This window comes from Chrysochloris asiatica, unplaced genomic scaffold, assembly GCF_000296735.1.
Source record: "Chrysochloris asiatica unplaced genomic scaffold, ChrAsi1.0 scaffold00039, whole genome shotgun sequence".
In the NCBI taxonomy this organism is placed as follows: Eukaryota; Metazoa; Chordata; class Mammalia; order Afrosoricida; family Chrysochloridae; genus Chrysochloris; species Chrysochloris asiatica.
In genome coordinates this window covers 22,550,631-22,574,366 of record NW_006408557.1, presented here as the reverse complement: position 1 = coordinate 22,574,366, position 23,736 = coordinate 22,550,631, and the positions used below count along the sequence as shown (strand labels likewise).

The following is a 23,736-nucleotide window of genomic DNA, read 5'->3' as shown; positions in this document are numbered from 1 at the left end:
CAGACAAGAGTGGGCAGGTTTCACGCAGAATAGAGCAATACTGACTCCTCCTCTTAATTAAGGAAAGCAGAGCCCAGGACTTGTGCCTCTTATTGAATACTAACATAATACTACATGAGCACTGATTTCTCCCACCATCCTTTGGGTTTTATGTGCTGAACTGCAAAAAGTCTGAACTGCAAAGTTCGAACAGAAAGGTCGGCCCTTCAAGCTCACCAGCTGCTCCTTAGAAATATATATACATACATATACAGGTGGCTAGGTGTCGTAACTGGTTCGACAGCACTTAACAACAACTTGTACTTAGAAATGTGAACCTGCTCAGAGTAACTCGGCCAGTAAGTGGCGGGCTTCCCTATTACTATCCCCATTTCTCAGATTGTTCAGACTGTGGTTAAGAAGATGCCTGCCAAACTACAAGCACAAAGACAGGAAGAGGAGGGCAGGAAGGCCCCTCAAACACCAAGGTATTCAGAGGGCTGGGGCTTCCGGTCGCCGCGGAGCAGTCCGGATTTCCTGGACGCGCGCGCCCCGTGTGAGCGCGCACGCAGGGCGGGGCATGCGGGGACGCGCGCGTACGCAGGCGAGTCGCAGAGGGACTAGGCAGAGCCGCGGAGTCGCAGCCAGGTCCGCTCTTGGTCCACGCCGTCCGCCCAGCGTCAGCCACCGCCATGGGAGTGCAGGTGGAGACCATCTCCCCCGGAGACGGTGAGTAACCCTGCTGGGTGATCCCGGCGTGCTTCCCGCCGCCGCCGCGCTCCACCGCTCACATAGCCGGTCTCTCTGTCTTCTTAGGGCGCACCTTCCCGAAGCGCGGCCAGACCTGCGTGGTGCACTACACGGGTGAGTGGGGTGAGACTGCGGGTGGGGGCGCCAGGCCGCGGTCTGTGTGCAGCCGGCCTCCGCGGTCTGGGAGCCTGGGGTGTGGCAGCGGTGAGGCCCGCGTGGCCCGAGGCTGAGGCCTGGGCGGTGGCCGTCCTCCGGAGGGAGCAGCCGCAGGCCTGCCGGACTTGGGGCGGTCTAAGTGGCGCTTAAGAGCGATAACTTCGGGCCCTTCGCTACTTCGTATATCAAAGACAATTCTATGTCTAGATACTGCCATTGTGCCCACTACAGAGATGGGGAAACTGAGGCTTGGCGTGGTGAAGTCACTAACCCAAGGTCACACGCTCAGGAACGGGCACAGACCATTAGGAAGGATTTGTACCATTTCTGCTCCGGTTGACAACCTTTTACCTTGCCCGTTTTATCAGGGGAGATAAAAAGGGCAAGGTAATTGTGATTCTGCTCCTTCCATAGGGGAGCTTCAGCTTTGCCCCTCTGCTGCGGTCTGGGAAACTTCCACTTCTAAGTCATTGCTTCGGCTTATTCTGGTCTTAAATAAATAGTTTGAGCCATTTAACCTCTTTGGCACTGATGGTCCCTGCTGACCGGAAAGCTGAACAGGTAATTTAGCAAACAACTTGCCTGGGGGTAGCCACGTTTTTCATTCCCATTTTAAAGATGATGAACTGAGTGTGATTCAATGAGGGTAATAAACCAAACAAAATGCTAGTCCCCCAGCCAGAATTCGAACTGTGGAGCTGGGTGCCTCGGGCCATTACTCCCAGCCTATACTAGGTCTTTTTGGGTTGTTTGGGGGAAGGGAGAGGTGGTTGAACCGGCTGAGACTGCCTTGGGTGTGGGCTGGTGGCGGGAGGGGGTGGGGGAGTGCTTTGCGCTGCCTTCATTGTTACGAATAACCTTCCCTCCTCCTCCTTCCCCTTTCTCCTCCTTCCCACCTCTTCCTCGCCCCCCCCTCCCTTCCTCTTGGATAGCTGGGAGGAGGGTAGGTTGGGCAGTTTTGCCTAGGGATGTTGTTGTTTAGTGCCATGGAGTCGGTTCCGGCTCCTAACCACCCTGTACAGGGTTTCCGAGGCTGTAAAGATGAGCAGAAAGCCTCATCTTTCTCCCGCGGAACAGTTGGTAGTTTTGAACTGCTGACTGAGATTAACAGCCAAATTTGTAACCACTATGCTACCAGAGCTCCTTTCTGCCCAGTGATAAGCTCTACTTTTCTCTCCCAGATCATGGAGGGGAAAACCCAGCAATATCCCCCCTATCCCTTTCCCATGTCCTTGTAGTTAGTTCTCTGGCCCTTCTCCATGGGTAGAAATAAGGGCAGTGGCGGAGGGTGTTAAGAGCCGTAATAAAAAGGCTGCCAGAGGAGAAGGTTTTGAAACCCATCTTGCAGAGAACAGTTGAAACTGGGAAGTGATTTGGACTTTTTAAATAGTTGTCTTATAGGTCATAGTCAGTTCTGAGCTTAGGGGCACTAGTCAAGGAAAAGCTTATCAGTGCGATCATTTTTGATCTGCTGAATGGGAAGGGCAACCCTTCCCTTTTACAGGACTCAGGCATCCTGAGCTGAGTGGCTGCTCATTCTGTTTCCACAGCCCTTTGGGATGGAGACAGGCTCTGGGAGGTTGTTTCTGGTCCCAGTTTGTAAGCAGTCAAGCTAGACGGAGTCAGCCTTGGCTCCTCTGTCTGCTGCTGCTGCTGCTGGCCTGCTGGCCTGACTGGGCACCAGCATGTAGGCAGAACTGCATTTCACTGCTCCTCTTGGTGAAATGTCCCTGGAGTTTTTTCCTTAGATGAGCAGATGATTGTGGGACCCAGAACACCATCAGGGGCTCCCAGTGCCTCTTCTCCGAGTCTGTGTTTTCCTCACAGGTGGTACCCACCCACATGTTCCCAGAACAGCAGCAGGACCCTGGCATGTATTAGGACAAAAGCTTTCTTTTTATTTCAGTTTTGATAAGCCCTACAAAGAGGCCTTATTGAGAAGCTAGCTCTGCCTCATGCTCATAGAATAGACTGTTCTCTGCAGGTGGGCGGCTTTGTTTCCACAGGTCTTTGCCACCAGCCTCCCAGGAAGAACCTGTTTGAGACCTGTGGGGGTGTGAGGAGTGGGTAGGCACTTTGAGATCTCATCTGGAGCAGTTAAAGCTTTTAAGTCACCCGCTGGCAGCAGAATGCCTCTTGAGGTAACCTGATCATCAGGGAGAAGGTTTTATCACAGTGACCAGGGAGGTCTCCAGTGGCAGGAGTCCACTGAACCCCAAGAAGAGAGAAGAAATCCTCGGGATGTTTCTTCTTTTCATCTATTTCTGCTTTGTTGCCTCAGTAGTCTACCACAGATTTCCTTTTCCTGCTTCTCCAACTGGCGGATGATGCATGTGTCCACTGAGCACCCCACACCCATCCAGTTTCTGTGCCTGCTTTCGAGTAACCGCCTCAGATTGCTTGACAGTGTCTCCACTGATTATAATTTCCAGGCGGAAGAATCTGTTTCAAGTTGGGGTCAAGTGAACACTCTTGATCTCTTGATTGGGGTGTCAGGTGCAAAGAAAGAAGTTAGGAGTAAGAGGGCCAAAATCCCCCCATAGCCACCAGGGACTGACACCATGTGGAGGTTTAGATGCTGTTGGTAATTATCAATAGGAGCCTTGATACCGCTCTTAGGATCCCTCCGTTCTTTCCATGACTTCTAACAGAGCATATGATGACCAGGGTCTCCAAGCAAGACCTGTATCGATTCTTCGTGTCTTCGTGTTGCCAGAGGGGAGATAAAAATGTGAACTGTCCCCATCCAAGCATCTAGTAGTTGGGTATTGAGGTGGGGGCGGGGAAGTAACCTGCCAGGTAATGACCTTGAGGATCCAGTAGATTCTAGGGCTTCCTCCCTGCCTTCAGTTGCTAAGTGCCCTTGAGTTGGTTCCAACTCATAACGACTCTGTATAGGGTTTCCAGGGAGTGGCTGGTGAGCTTGAACTGCTTACCTCGTGGTTCAAACCAATCCTGCAGTCCAGTACATTAACCTACAGCACCACGTAGCTTTGTCATTTTTACTGTTGAGCTTGTCTTAACACAGGCTTGTGTTGAGCTTTTGTTCACACCAGCAGGCTATGCACCAGCCATTGGGAGAAGGGCCTCAAGGAGACTCAAGGAATTTCTATGTTTATCAGCTTAAAAAATAGTTGGACATCTTGTCCTGGTAATTGGTATAAGTCATCCATAGCCTCCTGATTTTTGACTGAAAAACCGAAGGCTCCTCAACTGTGTCCCCTAAAGCTGTCCACTTAGAGGGACACTTAGGCTCCAGAACAGGTGTGGTGGCTATCCTGCAACACACTCTCCCCCTCAAACCTCTTGTGCTTCTGTGGGCTCTCTCCAACCTCTCTTTGCTTTATTCTGCCCTCTTCTCTCCTGGGTGTTTCTTGGTTGATGATCTGGTGTCTGATGGAAGGCTTACACCCAGTAGAGTCTCCTCAGATGAATTTTCCTGGTGTGTATCATCTTTAGGCAGATAAAAACAGATCCTTTTTCCTTCCTACAGCACATGTTTATTGAGCACCAGTAACATTGCCAGTCACTGGAGACCGAATTGATCCAAGCCCAATGCTATTGAGTTGCTTCCGACTCATAGCAACCCTGTGTAGACTTTCCAAGGAGTAGCTGGTGAGTTTGAACCACCGATCTTGCAGTTCAAACTGACCTTGGGGTCCAGTACTTAACCTACAGCGCCACACCAGAACCCCTGACTGCCTTTTAAAGGGGTTCCAAGGCTGTAATCTTTACTGATGGGCATTACAGACAAAGAGAACCTTGAGTGCAAAGGCCCTGAGGCTGGAGTGAGGAGGGAAGTGGTAAGAAATGAGGTGCTAAGAACATTGACTTGCTCTAAGTTGAAGTGAGAGACACTGTCAGGTTATGAGAGGAGGGGCGAAAGCTGACTACACTTTTAACAGGACCCCTACCCTCTGACTGTGGGGAATAAACTGCTGGGGACAAGGGCACACTTGGGTGTGTAGAGTGTACAGACAAAGGTGGTACTGGATGGACAGTGATCCTCAGAGAGGGTGTGGGTTCTGTTCTGGACTGATCTGGCCTGGTATACCTGGGATCAGGTCTTGCTTGTGCTGGGAAACAAGCTGAGAGTTTGGACAAGTTGTCCCATTTTTCTCTGCTGTGCACTAAAATGGGAGTGATGGTGCCTGCAGTAAGGAATTGTGGGGGTGTTAGAGCTGGAGGAGAGCGTGTTTCAGGAGGGACAGCAAGAGTGATGCTGTGATTCCCCTCTGGTTATGTTTCCTGGCTACTAGATGTATATTCTCCCTTGTCCTTTGACCTGTGTTCCGGCTCCCTGGAGTGGTCCATACATGACAGGAATGCAGTTGAGCCTTGGTTTGAGCTGCTAACAGCAAGGTCAACAGTTGGAGTCTACCAGTCTCTCAGTGGGAGAAAGATGAGGCTTTCTGCTCCCCTCGGAAACTATACAGGGTCACTGAGTTTGAATTGACTCTATAGCACATAACCACCACCACTATCATGGACTCCTGGGGTGGCGCCTCAGGATCAGCACTGGAATGCGGACCACAAGGTTAGCAGTTCAAACCTACCAGTGTTCCTCGGAAACTATACAGGGTCGCTATGAGTCAGAACCATCTAGGCTGCACTTACAGCAACAATCATTGGGTGAGGCTGAGACTTCATCTTCCTCCCAATTTAAAGATGGGGGAACTCGGTGTTTATAGAGAGCAGAGATGGATCTGAGTAAGGGTTTCTCTCAGAATTTGTAGACAAGAAAGCTGCTGCTGCTGCTCTCTTAAATTTTGGGACCAAGGTAGGTTATTGTTGGGTTGGTGGTAGGTTGTTTTTGTGGTTATTAAGCGGGGTGGTGGGAATTGGTCATACCAGATTGGCTGTGAGCAAGGTAAGCTGCTTTTTAACTGGACTGTTAACCACAAGGTTGGCGATTCAAATCTACCAGCTGCTTACTGGAAACCCTATACAGGGTCGCAATGAGGTTTTACAACTTTGAAAATAGGAGAGGCCTCACATTCATTTCTTAATGATTGATCCTTTTCCTTTTTTCCCCAAAGAGACAAACTGGCAAATCTTAGAGAATCTCCCACATTCTGCATCTCTCTCATTGTTTTCTCAGGGTGTTGTTTAGCTCCGACCTCTTGTTTGATATTCCTGTAAACTGGGGAAGTTCAGCTTTAAATGTATGTTGGTAAATGCCGTCGAATCAATTCCGACCCATAGCGACCCTGTATAGGGTTTCCAAGGAGCTACTGGTAAGCTTGAACTGACGACCTTGCAATTCAAATGGTTTTGCAGTCTGACACATTAACCCACAGCACCACACCAGGACTCCTGTGTATTTAGTGGCAATGTCTGATACATGATGCTGTGTTCTTCAGACTCTTTTTTTGTAAAGGTACATCTTTTCCCCCCTCCGGCAGTATAGTGGTAACAAGTCGGGCTGCTGACTTTGAGATCAGCAGTTTGAAACTACCAGCTGTTTCACTGGGGAAAGATGAGGCTTTCTGCTCCTGTAAAGAGTCACAGCTTCGGAACCCCTTTACAGAGTCACTATGAGTTGGCATACTTGTGCATTGTGCATTCTGGCCTTTCACCTGATGGTATTAATTCTTAGCTGAAGAAATGATCTCATTGATGAAGTGGCATTTTAATTCTTTTTCTCCTTTTGCATGTATTTGCCTTTTTACTTGAATATAATTTATTTGCCATGAAAGTCACCTGTTTACACAGAACATTTTTGTTGGCTAAATGCTTTTTTTTGTAACCTGCTAAAGGGAGTCCTGGTGTGGCGCTGTGGGTTAATGCGCCAGACTGCAAAGCCGTTTGAACTGCAAGGTCGGTGGTTCAAGCTCACCAGGTGCTCCTTGGAAACCCTATACAGGGTCGCTATGGGTTGGAATCGACTCGACAGCACTTAACAACAACAAAGGGAGTCCTGGTATGGCGCTGTGGGTTAATGTGCTGGACTGGGAAGTTGTTTTGAGCTGCAAGGTCGATGGTTCAAATTCACCAACTGCTCCTTGGAAACCCTATATAGGGTTGCTATGAGTCTCGGTCGACTTCGACTTGATAGCACATAACAACAACAAAGGGTTTATTGGCGTCCTGGTGTAACACTGTAGGATAAACACTGGTCTGCTAACTGTAAGGTCAGTGGTTCAAACCACCATATCTCTCCTTCCTGTATAGAGTCTCTATGCATTGGAACCGACTCAAGGACACTTAATAGCAATAAAGAAAGGGTTTATTATATCTGAAAACTTGGAGTCACTTGTCTCCCTTGAAACTTCCCCTAAAGACGGTATTTTCATATGCTGTTGCCCCCTGGGAAAGGCCAGGGTCTGATCCAGTTTTCCCTGTTGTTGTGTCTGTGGTAATTCTTTACCACCTCCCCTCCTGCTTTTATCCTGCTGAGAAACCCAGCTGATTTCCTGCATTCTTGCCCCTGGGTCCTTTTCATCTGACCAAGCCAATGTTGGTAACACCAGAAGGAAGCAAGGACAGACTGAGAAGTTCTTGGATGCTGCGCCCCTGATCTCATTCCCTTTCCTCTTCCTTTCTTTGGTTGCATTTCTCAAACACTGCCTTACTGTCTCCACTCCCCTCTACATGGTGAGTTTCTTCCCAGTCTTCGTATCTCAGCTGAATTGATTGTCCTTGCCTAAAGTGGCTCCTGTGACACATGTCCACACATACTTTTGATTCTCTAGTAGGACTGTAACTGAAAGTGTTAGGTGGCCAGGCCCACCAGGGTCTCTCCATGTATGTGCCTGGAACGGACTGGAAATGTAGGAAATGTTTTAATGGGTGGCCCTCATTAGGCTCTGCTGGAGTGGAGAAAACTCACATTCCTGTTATAACTAGTATAATCTATTTCCCTTGTGTTAGGGTGAGAAACTACAACTTTTGAACTTGACATGATCCTGACAGCAATAATAATTTTGTCTGCTCTTCTTCTCATGGATTCATCATGTATAGGTCAACACGCCAAAACCTTCTCTTTCAAGATTGGGGTAAGAGTCTTATGATTCAATAGTGAGTAGGTGTTCTCATTATTGATTGCAACTGTCACAACTGTAAAGGTAGAAATTTTGTAACTTCTGCCTTTACAGTTGTAAAGGGGGGAGTAGTTAATCTTACAGTCCAGAAACAGAGAACACTAGGACCATCAAGGAAGAAGCAGAATGTGGTAATCTGTCCAAAGAAGCAGCGACACCAGAGATGGAGGCAGAGATGAGGACCTGAGAAAGAGAACAGTTGAATACTTTAGACTGATGGAAAGAGATAGGTTGTATGATGGTGACCAGGTTGTTTAAATGATTATATATTCATTCCTGAGTGTGTGTGTGTACATCCCCCCAAAAAACAGGGAATAGAAACAGGTACTGTTAAAGGATGATACATGGAGGAGATTATAATCATTGCAGTGAAATGAGTGTAAAACTGATATTCTCCCATGTACACTATCACTCAATTCACAATAAAAATTAAAAAAAAAAACCAAAAACCCAAAAACCTTCCCTTTCAACAGGTATGTCAGAAGCTGGACCAAAAGCTCCAGCCTTGGTCTCTGTATGGAATGGTCAGTTACAAAGACCAGACCTCAAGAGCATCCCACATTTGAGGCTTAGGAGAGAACGCTTCTTAAAAACAATATTCTCTGGTCATTGAGTCAGTTCTAACTCATAGCGACCCTGTATAGAATTTATGAGGAGCGGCTGGTGGGTTTGAACAACTAACTGTATAGTAGCAGTGCAGTGCTTATGCTGTAGTGCCATACGAGGACTCGTATGAAGGCTGGTGGTGGTAGTTTGCCAGAGTCAGTTCCAACTCATCGACCCTGTATAGGGTTTCTGAGGCTATAAATCTATGTGAGCAGAGCAGCTGGTGGATTTGAATGGCTGGCCATGACTTTTGCAGTCTGATACATTAACTCACAGTGCCACACCTGGACTTGCCAAGGCCTGGAAGAGGAAAAGGCAGTTTTGATTTCTCTACGAATACTTCCTGAGCTTCTAGTATGTGTAAGAAACTGTTCTGGGTACTGAAAATAAAGGAGTGGATGAAACAGCCTTTGTGCTCATAGACCATAAACCAAATGTATGTTAACCAATAAGTGTTATGGAGAGGATTTAAACAGGGAGGGGACCGGATGGAATAGGTTGAGATTTTTAGATGGGCCAATGAAATCTTTTCTATGTGAACTGGCATTTGAAGGAGGTAAGATGGTGATCCGTGTGAATGCTTGTGAGTAGTCCTCCTGTAATATATTACAGAACATAAAGGAAACCGTAATGAGAGTAAACAGTGATCAGGTCAGCGAGATGTGCCTGGGAGGGTTGTGAGCAGAGGCTATAATAGGATCTAACTTGTATTTTAAAAAGACTGTGTGTCTGGCTGTAGGAGAGCAGGGGCAGAAGCAGGGAGACCAAGGAGGAAATTTATAAACCACCCAGGCGTAAGGGCAACCCAGAACAGGGTGGTGGTGGTAGTAAGTGCGGTCGTCGTTTAAGTACCGTAGAGTCGGTTCTGACTCATAGAGACACCCTGTGCAGGGTTTCCAAGGCTGTAATACTTTACGGGAGCAGAATGCCTCGTCTTTCTCCCACGGAACCGCTGGTAGTTTCGAACTGCTGATTTTGAGGTTGGCAGCCCGACTTGTAACCACTACGCTAGCAGAGCTCGAGTTGCTTCTAATTCATAGCCAGCCTGTATAGGGTTTCCGAGGCTTTGTGCGTGAGAGCAGAGAGCTTCATCGTTTTCCCGTGGGATAGCTGGTAGGCTCAAACTTTGGAACTTGTGGTTAACAGTCCAGTACTTATGGAGCTGCTATACTCCCCTAAGAGGTTGTTGAGTGCCACCAAATTGATTCCAACCCATAGCAACCCTGTACAGAGTTTCCAAGGAGCAGCCGGTGAGGTTGAACCTCCAACCTTGCAGTCAAACTGACTTTTCAGTCCAGTGCCATTAACTCAAAGCACCACACCAGGACAACATGGTGGGGTGGTAATTTAATTTATTTGCTTGGTTTCAAGAAAATTGACACAGCCCCTCCTGGGAAGATAGATGTAACTCCTACTGGTCAAGTCTTTGCTTTGCTGGTCTCAAGGTGCTGCAAAGAGGGGCAAAGCTAAGGCCAATGAGCATTTGAGAAGGGCCTGTGCCACCTTCCCTGGCTTCTCGGTTGGCACAAGCCCCTACAGCTTCCTTGGGAAGAGAGGGGAGGTGTAGAGAGGCGCCTTGTCAGTGGGGGACTGCTGCTGTAGAAGGGTGGGCCGTGAATGACAGGAGTGAGACTGAAACCTTGCTATGGAGCATCTTGCCAGACTGCGGTATGCCACTGACTCTTCTCACAGAGAAGCTGATGCCCATCACTCACTCCTCAGTTTCCAGAACCCCCTTGGGTTTGAATGGGGTGGGTGAGAGCTTTTCGAGGCAGAAGAGGAATGTACCTAGTGCGGAAGAGTTCATGGAAAGGGCCAATCCTCCCACTCCTCTTCCTCTTGAGGTTATCAGGAAACCTGACAGCTAACATTCGGTGAGTGCTTCCTACAGGCTGCGCACTGGTGCAAACGCTTCTTCACCTCTTTGTATTCAGGAATCCTCACTTCATTCCTGTGAGTGAGGTTTGTTGATTCTGATCCTCTCATAGATGAGGGAAGTGGACCCAAAAGGTGACGCCACTGGGCTATAATGCCACAGCTAGTGTGTAATCTTGAACCTGGCAATCCAGCCTTAGAACCCAGGCTTTTCACCATTATACCCTATAGTAGGGTGATGATCACTTTTATATGACCTTTCTCGCCAGAGTTTAGATACTGTTTTCTTGTTAAGTTGGTTCTGATTCATAGCAACCTTGTATAGGATTTCTAAGAAGTGGTTGATGGTTTTGAACCATTGACCTTTTGTTTAGTGCTGTCAAATCAGTTCTGACTCATAGCAACCCCGTATAGGGTTGCTGAGGAGAGCAGCTGGTGAGTTTGAAACCACGACTTTACAGTTCAAACTGACCTTCCTGTCCAGTGCATCATCTTCAGGCATACTTACAAATGTTTGAACCATGCACATAAAGGTGCTTACGGCCCACCAAGGGGATGGGACAGCTTTCTAAGAATGCAAATAAGGTGCCTGGAATCCTTGGGGGGAGAACAAGCAAATAAGGTGTATGAAACTCTAATGAGGGGATTGGTCAGTTTTGCCATTCCACTAGGCTTAAAAAATAGCGAATCCCAGAGCTGGGCAGCTAACTGCAAGGTCAACAGTTTTAATCTATGCACTTCTCTATGGGAGAAAGAGGAGGGTTTCCTGCTCCCATAAAGATTTACAGCCTTGGAAGCCCTGTACAGGGTCACTATGAGTTGGAACCAACTCGATGACACATGACAACTACCACGGGGGTGGGTTGAGGGAGTGGGCTCATTACCACAGAGAAGACCTAGGAGTGGAGTGTGACCTTTAGACCCAGGAGACACAGAGCATTAACACTGGAGATGGAGAACGGTAGCAGCAGAACCAAGAGACAGCATGGTGGCGGTGGGGTTCCTTGACCCATATAGCAAGAAAGCTAGCTGAGTGCCTTTGGTCAGGAAGCTTGCTGGCAGAGTAGGGTATCTCTAGGCACTGGGCAGAGCTAGGCCCCCTCACCCACTGAGCTAGAGAATTGAACACCTATGGGCAAAGGCTACTGATAAAGTGGGGTACCTCTGGGCATCTATTGGTGGAGCTAGAGTTTTATATTGTAACAGGCCTGAAGGGGTCAAGGACCAGGGAGAGACCTGCCCATAGGCAGGACTGAGAAGTTGTGTCCTGAGTTGTTCCTCATTGTACCTGTTGCTGAAAGTCAACAAGATCTATTATCCTGACGTTATCGTCCCAGACCGCTCAAACGGCCAATGAGATCTCCATCAGGTTCCCTCGCTGCACTTGAATCTGTGACAAGGACTGGAAATCTGCCACTAATCTCCCCAAACTCAAGGAACTGTACCGACTATCCAAGGAGCGGGCGGACTTCACTGTAGTGGCCCGCAATGCAGGGGGCAGCAGTGGAGAGATCGAAGGCACCTCAGGGCCTGCTGTGTCCCACAAGGCCCCCAGAGTCTCCTCCAAGAAGCCATCTGCCAGTGCTAAATAAGAAGGCAGAAAGGAAGCAGGGTGACCTCTACAGCAGAGGTGGCACCAAGCTGAGCACAGGGCTGAAGCCACCCATAAAGCCTTCTCCAGTGAAAGTGGGAGTAAAGCAAAAAGCTTCAGATACCACCCCATGCCATACCTGGGTGCTGCTGGACATCTTCACTGGGGTGCGGCTCCAGCAGCCACCCTCCACGCCAAACTTTGGTCGTCTCAGACGCTACTTTGAGGCATTCGACGGAGACCTGATGCAGGAATTTGACATAGCCTGAGACACATGTCCTGGGCCCAGCAGGTCTCCCCAGAGTGGATTTGGGCATGCATCCAGAAACGGAGGCAGGTGGTGGTTCTCTGCTAGGACAGCCAGTTGAGGAACAGAATAGCTGGGGTGGGCTGTCTTCCCCAGACAGTGCATCTTCCAAACCTATCAGCTGTTCAGGGTCTCTGCTGGGCTGGGAATTAGTTGCTGTGGGCTGTTGATGTTTGATTCTCTTCCCATGGGTCACTGTTTTTATACCTGTAGTCTCCTGCCAATAGTTTCTGGAAAATAAAAAAAGAAGATAAGCTAAAGATCATATATTTTTCCCCCTGCCATTTCTGTATAACCACTGGTAGTGTGTGTGCCTTCTGTATACTCCCCATGAAACGTGGCACTCTTCTTATTTACTTAATGAGAAAGTGACCTACGTTTCCTGTTGTTTCAGCAGGATCCTTCCTGCTCTTCCTGTCATGGTCCTTGCCTTTGAGAATGATTTTGGTCATAGGATCTAGAGATTTAGCTAACAGTAGATAGGAAATGTGCTTATGCTCAGTTGTGATCTAGAGAGAATGCTTGTTGGGCACTCAGCCTTTGGCTACAACCACATTCTCGGGAATCGCGACCTCAGTTTCTGTCTGTATAGGAATTGGCCACAAGGACCCCAGAAACTGAGCAAAGACCTACACTTTGAATTAACCCTGACTCAACGTATTTAACAACAACCTAAACAGCACCATAGCTTCTGGAAACATTGCAAATCCAAGCATTAATCATTTGCTCTAGGGCCACATCTGTTTCTTTGCATATGGCACTGCTGGTGGGAGTGCCCCATCATGCTTCTTAAAAAATTATATTTTTGTTTCTTTGTATGTAGACCTGTTGTTGAGGTCATCACAATGCCAAACCTTTCCAGAGTTTTACATTTTGTTTCTCTAAGTGGGCAGTGGTCTCACCCCCACACACGCAGTTCGTTTGTAGTCATTTGTAATGATTTGTCTTCATTGAGTCTTCTCAAACAGCTAACATACAGAACCTTTTTTCTACTCACACTCATCTTTTATTGGCTTGTATGCTTCTTCGTTCCATTACCTAGACATAGTTAAGTAGCTGACCTAGGTGGTTTGGGTAACACTCGGCAGACGGATCCTTGGTAAGCAGAGCATGAGGGAGCTCTTAGCATGCCTGGGGTGTGCAGACTCTCCTGAGAGTCTGCTGGTGAAGCAATGAAGTAAAAGGCAGGAGAAAGGGGGAAGGGGACATGGATGGCTAAGCCATTAGACATAGGTCAGTCCACCCATTCGAGCATGTTCTAAGTGGCTTCTCATACAAGCCTGCAGAGTAATGGGTATCTTTCAGTTTGGCTTCCCACTCAGCCATCACACGTTTTGTTAATTGAAAGTAGAAACCGTCCCCTAGCTGTAAAGGACAAGAGTATTACTTTGCTTTGAAGGTTTGGGGCTTGGGATGTTCTGTTATTTTTTTGTTTTATTTCAACATGAGTGTTTTTGTGTGTGTGTTTTGTTTTTAATCTTAAAACTTAAAATATTTTGGTCCCTGTGGAATGCTGCTTAATGAAATCTGCCTGTAAAGATTCATCAGCTGAAAACCACATTGTGAGTCATGAGCTTTAACCACAACTGCTGAATCCCTAACTCTTAAAATTCGTTCTCCTCTTAGCCCAAAGTGTCTGTGGGAGTCTGCCTGCCATGGGCAGCATGCACGAGAAGTGACCATTGGTCGGTCAGTGAGCTCCAGTGGTCCCAGTGCAGCCTGGTCTTCTCAGTAACTACTGACCAAGTGCCCCACTGCCCAGGCCATCTGAAGGAGGAGAAGATTCTCAAAGATGAGCTGCACAAAGGCCAATACTGCTTTCATACACTTCTGTTTTTAATCCGTCGCCCTTTCCAAGGATTTTTGAGCCTGGTTCTCCCCACAAGAAGAACAGCTGAACTGTGGTTGAGAGCTAGGCAAAAGTGGCTTCAACCACCCTGCAGCCAGAGACTGGTTAAACAGCCCTGCCCACAACCACAGCTTCTGCTCCTTCCATGGTTTTATACTTCAGCTGGAGACCCCCCAATGTTCATAGTTTTCTCACCAATGGGTAGCTTAAAGATGTTGAAAGCCAAGGCAGCCTTTTTGGGTTTACCCTTTAGCTGATTCTCAGCATGTAGGGAAGCAGATCTAAATATGGAACCCTCAGGCTTGTCCTGCTGTGTCTTAAAAAGCCTGCAAGTGAGGCACATCCAAAAGTGTTCCTAAGTGGCAGCAGTGGACTGAGCAGGTGCCACCAGGACATAGAGCTCTTGAGTCCAAGTCCATGACCTCAAACTGCATTCAATATAGGCAGTTTCTGGGTTGTGTATAGTCAAAAAATGAAGTTGATTGGTCCCACAAGTAGAAGATGAGAGTGGCCTTCAGAGTTGGGAGAATGCAGCTGTCAGGCCGTAACTAACAGTGCTACCATCTCTTACAGTGTGCTTTCTCTAGGAATGAGGGCACTAGTTGGGCAGGGCTCCAGTATTCACAGAGGAACAACTGCTAAGATGCTTGAATTTTGCCTGTTTTACCTGCTCCTTCCCCTAACAAGATGACCTTTTCATCAGTTGCCAGGTTGGGTGTTAGCGCTTTAATAAATCTGACTATATACTCTTCTTTTTTTCCCCTCTTTATTTTTTCAAAAAATAGTTGAGACACAATTGGTATTCACTAGCCTGCACATAGAAGTCCTGGTGTGACATTGTAGGATAAGTACTGGGCTGCTAACTACAAGGTTGGTGGTTCAAACCCACCAGCCGCTTGGAAACCCTATACAATGTCACAATGAGTCGGAATTGACCCAAGGGCATTTAACAACGAATTTCACATATTTGAAATAGCCAGTTAGTTATATAAATTTGATACATGTTTTTTGTGCCTCTTTATTGATTTTAAACCACAAGGTCTGTAGTTCAAACCCACCAAGCTGCTCTTGGAAACGCTATTACAGAGTCAACTATGAGTCAGAGTCGACTCGACTCAACGGCACCTTAACAACAAAAGTCCTTCCTGTTCCCCTCCCCAAGCAACAACTGGTATTTTAGTGACACTGTGGGTTAATGCATTAGACTGCAAAGTCGGTTTGAACTGCAAAGTCAGCAGTTTCAGGCTCACAGGCCACTCCTCAGAAACGCTATGCAGCATCACTATGGGTCGGAACCAACTCAGTGGCAATTAACAACATAAATGGAATCATGCAGTATCTATTCTTTTCTTTGTCTGGCTTTTACTTGGCAAAATTATTTTGAGATTTACCCATGCTGTTCTGTGTTTTGGATATTCATTTTTATTGCTGAATAATACTCTTGTATTGTGAAATTATCATCATACAATAATTTTATCTAGGCACCAGTTGGTGGTCATTTGGATTGTTTGTAGTTTTTGGTTAATACAAGTAAGTCTGCCAGCTTTGTGTAGATGTAGACTCGTTTGTCTTGGACACATGTCCAGGAGTGGAATGACAGGGTCATATGGGAGGTATATGTTCATTTCATTGCCAAGATGTTTTCCAAAGTGGTTGTTCCATTTACATTCCCATCAGCAGTGTATTTCCGTAGTAACTAATGATGAGCATCTTTCCGTGTGCTTAATTGCCCTCATGTATCTTTTTTGGGTGAATTCCCCCCCCCCCCAAAAAAAACACCCTTTTTTTTTTAAATTGTGCTTGGGTTTTTTCCTAACATTGGCTTTTGTGAGGTACAGATTTTTTTTGTTGTGGTGGTTGGCTTTTATGAAGTTCATTCAGTTTGTCAATTTAATCTTATAAGGATCTTGCTTTCTGGCATTATATCTAAAAACAATCTTTACATAATCCAAGGTCCTGGTGTGGCACTGTGGGGATAATGCACTGGACTGCAAGGTCAGCAGTTCAGATTCACCAGCTGCTTCTCGGAAACCCTGTACAGGGTTGCTATGAGTCAGAACTCGGCGGCACTTATCAACAAATCCAAGGTTACAATACTCTGTTTTCATCTGGAAGTTCTATTTTGAGTACTATATGATTATGGTATGAAATATGGATATTGAGTTCCAGCATCAGTGTATTTATTTTTTTTTATCTCAGACACGATGGTTTTCATCTCTGGAAGTCTGATTTGAGTCTTAATGGCACTTTCCTACTAATTCTAATACTGTGTTAGTCACTATTTGTAGCCCTAACTGAAAGGTCAGTGATTTCAAACCCACCAGCTACTCTGTCAATTGTTTTTGTTGAGTCCCATTGAGTTGGTTCCAACTCATAGCAACCCTGTATAGGGTTTCTGAGGAGCTGGTGGGTTTGAACTGTCAATCTAGTGGCTTGCAGTCCAGTGCTGGCCCTACAGTGCCACACCAGGAGTCCTTGGAAACCATATGGAGCAGTTACCTTGGTCTTGTAGAGTCTCTGTGAGTCAGAGTCAACTTGACAGCAATGGGTTGGGCTTGTGTGTCAGGTGGCCTTCATACCCTGGATTTTTATTGCAGTTAGAGTACAGTCTTGTCTAGGTTGAGGTCATATGTTTCAAATTTGGCAAGAAACAGGATAATTCCTTTCTAGGTATACTGTATTTTTAAAAAACTGCCTTACAGCCCATTAGCACACCATGAAATAAATGTAGTGAATCATGGTCAGTCAGCACTCTTTAAAAATGCAAAGTCCATCCCATGTAGTAACTTGTTTCATGAAACAGTTCATTTACACATGTGGGCATATCTGGGTCCTGCCTTTATTAGATGTTGGCTGGTTATTATAGATCAGCAGTGAAAGCTCTTTGTGTCTGGGTTGTTGAATTCCAGTCCTTGGTTACTCCTCTCCTAGCAGTACCTCAGTGGCAAGAAGGTTAATTACCTCTTAGCAATTGAGATGTATTCAACTGTGTCCTGACTTAAGAACAGATTTTTTTTTCCCTCTTCTCTATCTCACACACACACAAGCACACAGTTTCTTTATAGCCACAGTTCTGCTTTTCATACTCTGGGCTTCATAAACACTTTCCAGCCCTCTAGCTGGCCCATCTTAACCAGGACAGCAACCGTACCCATGTACACACACGACATGGCACCAGTGCCTTAGCTCTGTGTACACACCCCCAGGGTCAGGCCACCAGCACAACTTCCAGTGAAGCTCGGGGATTCATCAGGCTGGCAATAATACAGGAAGTGAAGGTAAACATAGTGCTGATGGTGACCCCATAAACATGGATGGTCCTGCCGTGGCCAGCCCTTCAGAGACCGGTGAGATCAGTGGCGCTCTGATACTGGTGCTGGGACTCAGTGCTGTTGGGATGTCTCAGTGCTGCTGAAGTAACAACCGCGCCGTGGCTGAGTACCCAGGGACTTGGGTACAGGCTGCCTGCTCTAGGAACAGACTCACTGCCCCCTAAGGTTCCTATCTGGGTTTTTCGAGTTGCTGTCATCACTTTGATCCCATAGTGATAGTTCTAGGTAAGCTATATTAATGTTTGGTTTTAAGAAGACTTTAGGGGAGCTTCTGTGGTTTATAGTTTAAAGATTGTCTCAGGGCGATAGTTGAGGAATTCATCCAGCCTCCATGGTTCCAGCAAGTCAGAATGTAAAATTCTGTTCCGTATTTTCCTCTTTTTGATTGGGATTCTTCCATGGAATCCTTTTCATCCTCCTTTGCCTGACTGGGAGAATGATGTGGCCTTGGAAACCCTACAGGGCAGTTCTACTTTGTCCTATCAGGTTATCATGAATTATAATCTACTGATGGCAATGGGATGGCATTCCTGATTCTTCTTTGTTGCTCCTGGCCAGTAGAGAACAAGGACTACACATGTTATTAGGCCAATTCACTGGGGTGGGCAGAGCAGCTTTTTAATCACCTCAGAATACAAGTATGGGGAGGAAGGTGATGTGGGGCTGGATATCAAGCACCATAGCAGCCTACTCTGCAGTGCAGTTCTGACCTTGTGGTCCACAGGAAGGGAGTGTGATGGCGCTTTTTCCCTGAGTGCCTTTCTTTCTAACAAGGAGGCAGATTGTTCCTGGAAAATCACAGTGCACTTCCCAGTGGGTCCTGGTGCCCAACCTGGCCCACATGTTCATCCCATATGCTCACCCAGCATGAGAGAGGGCGTGTGAAGTGCTTCTAGTTCATCTGCTGGCCCAGGCTTTGCTTTTCTGTCAAATGGTGTTATGTCAGAAAGGAGACATTAGGCGAGAAAGTCCCCTGGGGAAGGACGTAGGATGTGAGGATGCTCCCTGACTGTCCACAAATTCTGACTGGATAAACACCCACAAGAAAAAACAGAGGAACACCTGGAACCAAGACTGCACCCTAATGTGTTTACCCTGTAGGATCCCCGTCCCTGGAGTGTCCCTTTATTGGAGGGCACCACTGTGGTTTGTCTGACTGCTGGAAAATTGTCATACTAGAAAGAACATGGTACTTGGAGTTGTAGTCTAGCAAGCTATTTCACATTTCTCGTTGTCCATTTCTTTATCTGTGAACTGGTCCAGGAGTGAATCCATTTGTGTGGAAAGCTTCGCCTCCTCTCTGACTCATGCTGGCATTGTCAGTATTTCTCTGGGTTTGGAATGTCAGTACATTCTCTACAGGCAGCCATTGAACCCTCATGACTGCTGCTGTTCTCCCCAGCTTCTCTGGTAGAGTTAATTGTGCAGCAGTGATTTGCACAGGTCTGGGGCACCTTAGGATAAAATGACTAGAATGGGTCTGTCACTCATATTCAACCCTGGTCACTTTTTACTGTTCCTAAGAAGACTATGGCACCTTGAGAGCCAGTCTCCAAGGGCTCCACTTTGTGCCCCAAGTTCTCTGCTGGCACGTTACACTCAGTACCAGAATGCTCACGAAAGCTTTGTCTTAACAGCATTTGCAGCACTGGACAGGTTGGCCCCTCCCCTGTTGGCAGTCACCCAGTCACCAACAGCCTGAAGGGCACATTCAGTGAGCCCCAGAGGAGCCTGGGGAGGGCCGGGAGGAGTGGGCTGTTTGTGCTCACTGTGTTTAAAAGGTGAGGGGGGTAAATTGGAAAAGAACGTTGTTGCTGCTTGCACCATGCGTACCTTTCACCAGTTAGTTGAGCCGTTAATGGTGCAGTGATTCTCAGTCTGGAAGAAATCCACAGCAGGTGGGGAGAGTGAGTTTACCCAGACCAGGCCAAAACCTGTTGTGCTCAGCACTACTTGGGGTCACAGTTGGGGGTTAGAGGGACAACCCCCAAACTCCGTGGGTTGCCCAGAGAGGGCACAGGGAATCCTCTCTGGGTGCCACGGAGCCTTCTCAAGCACAGGCATCTGATCTGAGGGTACTCTGCTGCTCATGTCTGTCACACTTCTTTCTGCCACTGCTCCTTGTTGCTCATGTTACAACTGCCCTTTTTCACAGGGATGCTTGAAGATGGAAAGAAATTTGATTCCTCCCGGGACAGAAACAAGCCCTTTAAGTTTATGCTAGGCAAGCAGGAGGTGATCCGAGGCTGGGAAGAAGGGGTTGCCCAGGTATGTGTGTTTGTTTTGTTTATTTTATTTCCTAGTGTATAGTATGTTGCTATTCTAAACAATGCTGTCGTGACTAATCTTGCCTGGGCTTTATTTTACATGGAGGGAGGGAGTTAAAGATGGTGTGCATTGTATCTTGCCAGGCCTGGTGAGCCTTGGAGAGCTCAATCTGTGACCTCACACCAGCAGAGAATCAGGATGCCTGTCTCCCGGCAGTGTGTGCTGTTAAATTTTTGGCTTTGGTCACTATGATACATGAAAACAATGGTCTCTTTCTTGTTGTAGTTTTAATTTGCACTTGTCTTACTATTGACCATGTTGTGTCAGACCACTTCTGAGAGATCAACTGGGAGGCGAAAGTCATTTTGTGTTACTTGCATATCTCTCCATTTCTGTAAGCAGCTTTGTTCTGCCAACACTCCAGAGTTCTCAGGAGACAATAGGAGACTCTGGGTTGCCACATTTCAATGGGAATCTTATCTTTCTGTCACTCCCAGGAATGTTTTCTTGGCACTAACCAGGTAAAGGGATGTTTATAATAATAGTCTAAAACCCGGGGGCTTTATGATTTGTGATGGGGGATTAGTCTCTTTCCCTCTCTCCAAGAAGACTTGGAGATTTAGCCTGGATTAAGAGATTTCTGTCTGTCATCCCCATTTCTAGAATACACATTGCTCCACTACCTTTATAAAATGTCACTGGATTTACCTCTAGGTAAACTACTGACTGTTCAGAAACCTTAGGCTTTCCTACTCACCAGCTGTTGGCAGTCCCAGCAGGAAAGGATCTTTGTGACTTAATTCCCTTTGGAAGCCTTGCCAGTCTACCTTTCTGTCCCTTCCCACTGTGTCAGACTGGCTCTTGGCATGTAGCTCACCTCCACCCTCTATGCCAGCCACTGTCCACGCTGCGGCTCATCTTCTGTGAGTGCCAGTGTTGGCACAATGACTGCGTTGTGTATCCTGCGTGTTGATGACAGTGATGTCAGCTACTTCTCAGCCCCAGGCTTGGCGCACAGCCAGACAACATGGTGGGGGTAGAAGGCCAAAGCTTTGGGACCATCAGTGCTAACACCACCAGGGAGAAGTCTGGATAATCTGTAAAGCACCTTGTTTTCACCTCCTTCACAGAGCAAGCGGAGAAGAGGGGTTTGTCTTGTGCTTCTTCTGATGATGCTTGGTTTTATAGATATCAGATGGGAAACCATGCCACAAGCACTATTGGCAGCTTTCTAGCAGTGTCCTCTGGGTACTTTCCCATGTTAGTACATGTGATGGACATTTAGTTTGTTACCAAAATATCCTACCAGTGGAATTGTTGGGTCAAAGGAGTGTTTTGGCTGGTGTTACATGTAGCCATATGGAAACAGGATAGGACACATGGGAGTCTGTGCTTCCAGCTCTGCAGTCTTGTCCTCACCACCTTAGTCCAACTTGCTCCAGTTTCTTAAGGGTTGTACATGTGGAGGCTAAAAGTAAAAAGTAAGGAAGATGAAAGAATGGAAATTCAAAAGGGAACCTTGCTCACTGTTCAGAAAATAAGCATTTTTTACACTTAATTTGTACATTTGATTAGAAAATGTAAGTATACAGCTATCTAAAATGTGAAAGCCTTCCCACCACCCTGACCACTTCCATACTGTTTCTTCCACAGCTGAATGCTGGTATTGTTGGGGTCCTTCCATGGGTGTTCCTGCCTATACCAAAGACACAAACCCACTGCTGTTGAGTCCACTGTGATTTGTAGTGACCATATAGGTCAGAGTAGACTGTAAGCCTACAGAAGCAGACAGCCACAAGCCGTAGCTTTCTGTCTCCGCTGGCATGCAGCTGATTTAACCACAGTACCACCAGGGCGCCTTCTCTGCATGCCACCGTTGCAGTCCAGCACAGTAACCCACAGCTCCACACCAGGACTCCATATATAGGCAGGAGCAAATCATCGAAGTAGTTCCCTCTTTTTCACACAAATGGTAGCTGTCGCGTACCATATATGCATACTGTTTTGTATCTGAGAATATCATTGTTTTTGAACTGTACCTGTTTTCCAGAGCATAAATGTAGTTAGAGACTACTGTAGATGCCAAACTGTAGACGACCTCCAATTCTATTCAAAACAGTTCTGTCAAAATATTTTCCCAAGAAAAATGTGGATGCCTCTTAATATGTCTGTTGAGTGCTAGCCTACTGAAAGGCCTTAGAAGCTTCTAGAGTTGTCTGCCCGGAGTCAGGTAACCAAAACCTGAGTAGAAAAGTTGAAGGCCGTTCTGAGACTAACTTGACAAGGGGGGGGTTTACATTGTATTGCAGGAATTGTCAAGCTGGCTGACAGCCTCCAGCACATGGGGGTACAGCTATAATGTCATTGGAATGTCCTGGCCAAATAGCACCCAGGTAAACAGCTGTTCCTTACAGAGATAGTTGAGTGTCTCTAGCTGAATTTTTTCTTACTTGTTCATTTCACAGATGAGTGTGGGTCAAAGAGCCAAACTGACCATCTCCCCAGACTATGCCTATGGTGCCACTGGGCACCCAGGCATCATCCTATCAAACGCCACTCTCGTCTTTGATGTGGAGCTTCTAAAACTGGAATGACAAGAATGGCCTCCTCCCCTAGCTACCTGTTCTTGGGTAAGGAACTTGCAGCTGAAGTTGCAGCAGTGTTTGATGGGTAATAGAACAAAACACGTCACAGGGCTTTTTCTGTTCCTGTATTCTGCCTCTCTTGGATGTCTTTTTGGGTTATGGTTATTAGTGTACACCAGTACAACTCATGTACAAATCTGTCACACTGAAATGAATTCATAGATGTAGCAGATGAACGTAAACTAAGTTGGTGGCTGTGGAAATTCTAGACTACATTTTTATTGCCAACATTGTAGTTCTGTAGAAGTAAGCCTTGATAACCTTGCTATGCTCTGTTTCTAGAGGCTCTGAGCATGAGTCTCATGCATGCCCTAACTCTGCATGTGCAGCGCTCTCATTCGTGCAGTGTAAGAGTCATCATGTTTGACAGAAGGGCAACATTATTGCCTTGGGCCACCAGACTTGGGTGGCAAGGCCAGGACACTGCTCCACTTGTCACTCCTACCAGGAGGCACTCCCTGACACGTTCCACAGGTCTACACTTAGTCCGTTACTCCTCCCTGCTCTATGAGAGCAGAGTCATTTGGACATAAACATCCTCCAGGGAGCCTTGGATTTATCCTGTTTTGGAAATGCTTTCTGTAAACGTTGTAGGGTGAGAGAAAGGGAGAAAAGGAAGGGAAAGAGGGATGAAACCCTGCAAATCGTAGGCTTGAGTGAATGAATACTGCACCTATTTTCCAAGTCTTTTCAACATAGCAAATACCAACATAGGGCTGTGGTTTTCAATCTCAGCTGCACATAAAGATCACCTGGGGAGATGTTTTAAACCTTTAAAAATGTACCCAGCCCATACTGTATGCCAGTTAATTATTGAGAAAGGTCCATGCATAATTGATTTTTTAAAATTCCCGGATGATTCCACCATGCAGCCAAGTTGGCTATCCGATGATAATGAGAACTGTACTGGAAACAGTACTGGTGGGCTCTCCTCCTGCAGGACTGGTTTATCTTAGCAAGGTCAGCTTAACTATTGGTAAAAAAAGACAGTTGTGAGCAGGAAAAGGGTTGTTTACCTGGGAGCCCCAGTTGGACCAGGACTGGCTGAACCTCAGTAAGATCCATCAACTGTTGGGGAAGGGACATGGCAGAGGCTGACGGCATTGTGGCTTTTTGCACTGCACACACAGGGCACTGAGTTGTCGGAACTCACAAATTTTCTGTCCCCAACAGATCTGCCACAGAGGGATCTGGCGCCTCCAGACACGCGCACGTGACTCCGTATGGAGCTTTCCCCGATGTTCAACTACACTCTTTCTATAAACATCAACCCTGACTGAATGTGTTATGTCACTCAGCTTTGCTTCTGACACCTCCATTTTCTCTTCCCCTTTT

General features: G+C 46.8%; 1 protein-coding gene across 2 annotated transcripts; it reads left to right on the top strand.

The window, feature by feature from the left end:
* Nucleotides 1-619: 619 nt before the first annotated feature.
* Nucleotides 620-22,350, top strand: FKBP1A (FK506 binding protein 1A, 12kDa). Of its 2 annotated transcripts, XM_006860736.1 has the most exons (4): nucleotides 620-708; nucleotides 796-843; nucleotides 19,644-19,756; nucleotides 22,222-22,350. In XM_006860736.1, the coding sequence occupies exons 1-4, from the start codon at nucleotides 672-674 to the stop codon at nucleotides 22,348-22,350; spliced, it is 327 nt and encodes a 108-aa protein (XP_006860798.1). In that variant the 5' UTR covers nucleotides 620-671. The 2 variants fall into 2 exon arrangements, with proteins under 2 accessions (XP_006860798.1, XP_006860797.1); XM_006860735.1 differs by lacking the exon at nucleotides 796-843 and having other exon boundaries at nucleotides 672-708.
* Nucleotides 22,351-23,736: the final 1,386 nt, after the last annotated feature.